Source organism: Molossus molossus, unplaced genomic scaffold (genome assembly GCF_014108415.1).
Source record: "Molossus molossus isolate mMolMol1 unplaced genomic scaffold, mMolMol1.p scaffold_m16_p_19, whole genome shotgun sequence".
In the NCBI taxonomy this organism is placed as follows: Eukaryota; Metazoa; Chordata; class Mammalia; order Chiroptera; family Molossidae; genus Molossus; species Molossus molossus.
Window position 1 is genome coordinate 32,412,652 of NW_023425354.1, and position 5,549 is coordinate 32,418,200.

Here is a 5,549-nt window from a genome sequence, read left to right on the forward strand (position 1 = left end):
AAGGTTGGGACACTATGAGAACAGTGTTTTTGAAATAGTGTGCAGGGCAGGCTGCTCGAAGGAGACCAGGCTGAGCTTATTACAGTGGCCAGAGTGAAGGAATGAGGTCTAGGTTTGGAAAGGAAGGGATGAACATGACTTTTCAAAGGAAGGACATAATTGCCACAAGGGCCACCATAGAGCAGTCAAAGGTGTCATAGTGACCAAGAGAAGGATGTTAACTTTGACAGGAATGACTGTGTGTGGTTGACAAATTGAGACCACATCCTCTCCATAATGACTCATTGTCTTTATTAACAATGCCTCTGGATTCTGAAAGAACAGACTGTATTTCATAAAGCAATATTAACGTCATTCTCTACAAGAAAAACTTTTGCATAAATAACTTAAGTGAGAAAATAAATATGTAACTTAACTCTTCTTAAAAACCACAACTTTCATTTTTGTGGACAAATCCCACATGAAAGATTGCAAAAGTGACCAGCCCAGCAGGCTTTCACATGGCATGTGCTTCTGTTTAAAAAAAAAAAAAAAAAATTTTTTTTTTAACAATTAGCAACTACACAGAAAGTAAGAGGTGTCTGAAAAGGATTTTCAAAAAGATTTTTGGATGGCAGCTATTAGGCTTTGCAATTTCTCAGCATATATACAGCACTTGTAATTTTTTCCCCAATAATATTATTTTAATGTAAGATATGCCATCACACGTAAGAGCAGTAAAAAGCAATTTTCTAGACAAATGTATCCGTGAGTGGTAGGCAGGTGGAGGTGACTCAGAAGGGATCTGCTGGTCTTTGAAAGGGTGGTGGCTGCTCCCTTTGCCTGCAAGCCCAGTAGTCCTGGGATCTTGAGCTTCTCAGCAGAAGGTGACTTTAAAATATGACCACGGGTGGGGGGGGGGGATGCTGTTCTTTGGAAATTGCAGGGTGATTTCTATCCCTCCCACCACCCATGGGACCTTCTCCTTCTCTACCCCAATTGATGGTGTTTCTGCATCCTTTGTGATGGAGGGGTGGAGGTAGCCAAACATCTGGGGAGGTCAGGCAGGGAAACAGCTCAGCATCTTTAAGGAGTTTGTCAGCCATAAATGGACTCTTCTTTTTCCCTGCTTGTTTTTCATCTTTGGCTGTCAGATCAGAAAATTACAAATCCGAATTTTGGACAGGACCATGGCAGTGATTCAGTCAAACCTCTCTCTTCCTGCTCATTTGAAAGGCACCCAAGTCCTTGGAATCATATGGCAGTAGATTCTTTGAGATCCCAATCCCACCCCCACCTGCATTTTACAAATAAAAAGTCAAGGTCCAGAAAAAGAAAAGTGTAGTCCAAGGTCACCTAGCAAGTTAGTGGCAGAGCCTGGACTAGAAACCCTATCTAAGGACCCAGGTCCTGTGCTCTTGGCACAGTATGACACTATGCTTTATGACCCACAGAGAGGTGGACAGGGATCTTATCGAACTTTCATAACCAGTCCCCAGACTTTTCTCACTCCCCACCGCTTCCTAAATCCCCTCAGGGCGGTGAAATGCTTTCTTTTTTGCCTGCTCTCAAGCGGGACCTGCAAAGGTAGGCGGCCCCGGTGGGCGGGGCTGCATGGCTCAGTGTCTGTGACTCTCAGCTCCCTCCCCTGCCCTGCGGGACCCCCTGGGTGGCGGGTGGGGAGTGTGGGGATTTGCTGGCACCCGGGATCCGCAGGGCCTGGCTACCTCCTGCGAAGCCAGACAGGTCTGAGCCCCTGCCCTGGGTGGCAGGCATTTAAAATGAAATACAAACAATCAAACCGCGCGCAGAGGGCAGAAACCTGGGGCGCCCGGTTCGGGGGGCGCCGGCTGGGGAGGCGCGGCAGGCGGTGGCTCTAATAGGCGTTCTCCAGCTCGGCCTGGTTGGCTTTGGCACCCTGGGCGCGGGGCCGCGGCTTCCGGCCCTTCTGCGGCCGCGCGGCCTCGGGCCCGAAGTCCTTGAGCTCGGACTGGTTGTGGAAGCGGGTGAGACGCTTGCACTTGCACGAGGCCACCAGGCGCACTTTGCGCGCGCGCGGCGCCGCGCCGCCGGGACACAGCAGCTGCACCCGCTGCGCGCGGTAGCGGTCGGGGATGCAGCGGAAGTCGGGCCCGTTCGGGCGCCACCACTTGCCCCGGCCGATCGCGTTGGGCAGCAGGCGCGCGGGGCCGCACTGGCCGGAGCACACCAGCTCGGTGACCGGCTTGGCGCTGCGGCAGGGCCCGTCGGTCACGTAGCGGGTGAAGTGAAGCTCGCGGCAGCTGTATTCGGACACGTCTGCGGAGAGAGGCGCGTGAGGGCGGCAGCCGGACCAACCACCCCGCCCGCCACCTCCCCCCACACCACCCCGCCTTTCCCAAACCTGCTGCTTTTGCTTCTGGGCATCTGTTATGGGAAGGGTCCAGCTGGTGGAAAGATCTGCCCCTAAACCTTTGGAGCCAAGTTTTTTGTTTGGGGGTGTTTTTTGCTGTTGTTTCTGTGGTTCAAATACCAGATCCATCACTGTGATCTTGGGCAAGCTACTTAACCTCTGTGCTTCCTATCTGTAAAATGGATTGTCCTGAGGATTCCGTGAGTCAATCCATGGCCTATGTAATGCGGGGGACACCACTGGCCCCCCGTAGTAAGAGCTGGAAGTGTTTGCTGTTATTATGTGTTGTTATTATTTCTCTCCAAGGGGGGGGGGGGCCTCTTTGCCAGACTTAAGCCACACCTATGCCACAGGGTCCCTGACCATGGCAAAGTTGATACTAGCCACACAATTTGCATGGCTCTGGCTTCTCCCAAATTCCTTTTCCAGCCACTTGGGAGGGGCGGTGAGGGGATGGAAGGAGTAGGGGTTAATTGAAGGTAATAAATCAGGGCAGCTGCTGCAGAGGAGAGGGATGGAAGGGGAGGTAGAGAGGAGGAGAAGTCATTAGACTTGAAAGGAGCCAAAGGCAGTATGTCCAACCCCCTCATTATCACTGAGGGCGCTGAAGCCCAGAGAGGGAAAAGCACTTGCCCAAAAGGCAGAGCTGGATCTCTTGACTCCACTTCCCTGGGACCCCAGCACCTCTTGGCTCCCACATGGGTGGAAGCTGTGTCACCAAGCTGGGCTAGGGGGTAGGGAATGGGGGGGCAAAGGGCTGCTTTTTACCATAGTTACTTCCCTACCAGAGAGGGACCGAGCTCTGACTGAAAACCTGCCACAAACATTTATTAAGTACCTGCTGCATGCCAGGCACTCTGCTGGGCTCATCTCTTGTTTGTGCTATTTGAATGGACACCTGATGGTGGCACCAGCTTGCTTTCTGGGGGTGGGGGGAGATTGGGCTCTGAAGCCTGACTTGGTCACCTGAAGTCACCTTGATGGTGTCTCCTACTGTGGGCTTAAATGAGTGGGAGCTTTTTAAATAGCTGGTCCTTATGTGAGCACCTGTCCACCCCCACGGGTGTCATGGGGATGATTCCCATGTGACACAAAGGTATGAAAAATAGTTCTAAGACCAAAACCAGAGAAAGGGCAGACAAGGCCAGGCAGCCACCCCAGGCTCTGGAGAGCAAGCACAGCAGGGGAGATGTGGTGCTCACCTTCCTCCTGTGGCTGGATTTCTGGTTTCTGGGTTGGTTTGGCATCCTCACCCCTGTTCCCAGGCTGCAGGGGCGGTATGGGTGGGTGGCTTATTTGCCCAGGGAAGGAGGCTCTGGGGCTTTCCAAGAATAGTGCCCCAAGGTCAGGCACTTCCCCTGCAGAGGGTGACTTTGTTTTGAGCAACTGGCTTCCTTGGGGCTTGTGGCCTCTCTCGGGAGCCCAGGGAAGTGGACACCTCATACCTGGGTCCCCTACAGCCCAGTGGTTGTGAGGCGGGAAGGGATGGGATGCAGGAGCCTGGGCGGTGGTCTCCTTTCCCACTTGCACAATGGCCAGAGGGCAGTGAGGCCCTCACTCTAAAGTGTCTTCCCAGTCCCCGCCCCCAGCCATTCCTGCCAGCTGCAGAACCAGCTGTGCACAGTGCCCCCCAGGCTTCTCTGTGCAGACCTGACTAGGAACCCAGGTGTACCCCTCCACTGGGGCCATTGACTTTTCTCTAGGGTCAGACTCCCTCCCCAGGAATGAGGCGAGGCTGGAACTGAGATGAGGACTCAGGATGGATCCTGGGCTCACTAGACACCTCTGTCTTCTCCCTGCACAGAGTATGCTGATGCTGCCTCCCCTCCAGGGCCTGGGCCCAGCTGCCACCCACATCAGAGGCTAAAACTGTACCTATACTCCCATTCAAGTGCCAGCTCACCGGGTAGACTGGGGGCACAGGGAGCTAATGGAGTGCCTTTCTGCTATCCCTTTCCCACTGCTGTAAGGGGATTTGCTCTGGTTTTGGTCCCCAAGATCCCACCCATAATCCTCCACCAGGTCTGTCTTGGATTTGATTCAAATTGGGTTCAAATCTCAGTTATTCGACTCACTACCAGACTACTTAACTCCTGGAACCTTTGTTTCTTCGCCTTCGAACTGAGAGTTCACCTCGTGGGGCTCCCACCTGGTGGGTCCCTGGGGTGTAGTACATGCACGGCCCACATGGAGCACCTGGTCCAGCAAGTGCTCATAGATGTGACGCTCCCTCGTCTTGTCCCTTCCCCGGTGGTGCTGGCAGCTGGACTTGGCTCCTGAATCTCAGGAGGGGATTCTTTGAAACCTCCTTTCCCAGCCGAGCCTGTCTCAATGCTACACCCTTACCACCTCCATCCTGCCCCAGGCTCTCTGCCAGCCCCTTGCCAGCCTCAAGTCCCTGCAGACGGATTCCAGGGCTACATTGGCCGCTATCCTTCCCCTGCCTCCAGGCAAGACTGTCCCTCCACCTATTGCTGGCAGCGCCTGAGGGTCTACCCCAGTCTTCAACAGGTCCCAAAGAGAACCCTCCCGTCAGAGGAAGTGCTCTCTTCCACCCCATACCTTTGGTCTCAAAGGGGTGGTGGGGAGGCCTCCCTCCGTTTTCTGCCCGGTTCATGGTCTTGTTATTCTCCAGCTCTGGTGGGGGCTCGGGGTACTCGCCCAGCTCGGGGATGATTTCCGTGGCATCGTTCTTGAAGGCCTGCCACCCCTGGGCCTCCACTGCACGGAAGGCTGCGTGCACCAGCAGGCAGACGAGACACAAGGCAAGAGAGAGCTGCATGGTGCCAGCTGGAGGAGGGCACCTAGCCTTCCAGTAGCACAGGCTCCAGTCCCCAGCCCAGACACGTTTGCCTTTTTAAAGCCCCCTCTGCCTCATGCCAGCCAATGACAGGCTGGGGCAGGGCTGGTTCCATGCTTCCCTCAGCCCAGGGGGAGGGACGGGGAGTGCTCAGAGCACGCTTTCTCCAAAGACCTCCTCAAGCACAGCAAACTCCCAAATTGCTTCTGATGCTCCCAGGTGACCCAGAGAGGGGTGTGTGTGCGGCAAGCCTGCTCCTCAGCACCTCCCCCGTGCAGGCGGCTGTGGTTTTCAGATATCAAAATGAGCCTCTGCTCTTAATCTCTACCTCCCTGGGCTTTCTCCAAACAAACTTTGGACCAGCTTAACAAAGGAAAG

General features: G+C 54.4%; 1 protein-coding gene across 1 annotated transcript; it reads right to left on the reverse strand.

The window, feature by feature from the left end:
* Window positions 1-1,483: 1,483 nt before the first annotated feature.
* Window positions 1,484-5,169, reverse strand: SOST (sclerostin). Its single transcript, XM_036269676.1, has 2 exons — window positions 4,934-5,169; window positions 1,484-2,277 (listed from the first exon to the last, which is right to left on the reverse strand). The coding sequence occupies exons 1-2, from the start codon at window positions 5,151-5,153 to the stop codon at window positions 1,856-1,858; spliced, it is 642 nt and encodes a 213-aa protein (XP_036125569.1). The 5' UTR covers window positions 5,154-5,169; the 3' UTR covers window positions 1,484-1,855.
* Window positions 5,170-5,549: the final 380 nt, after the last annotated feature.

Excerpts from the sequence above, each read along its gene's own strand:
- SOST (XM_036269676.1), bottom strand. The coding sequence starts at position 5,153 with ATGCAGCTCTCTCTTGCCTTGTGTCTCGTCTGCCTGCTGGTGCACGCA. Across the intron at positions 2,278-4,933 it reads CCACCCCTTTGAGACCAAAG|ACGTGTCCGAATACAGCTGC; the intron begins GTATGGGGTGGA and ends CTCTCTCCGCAG.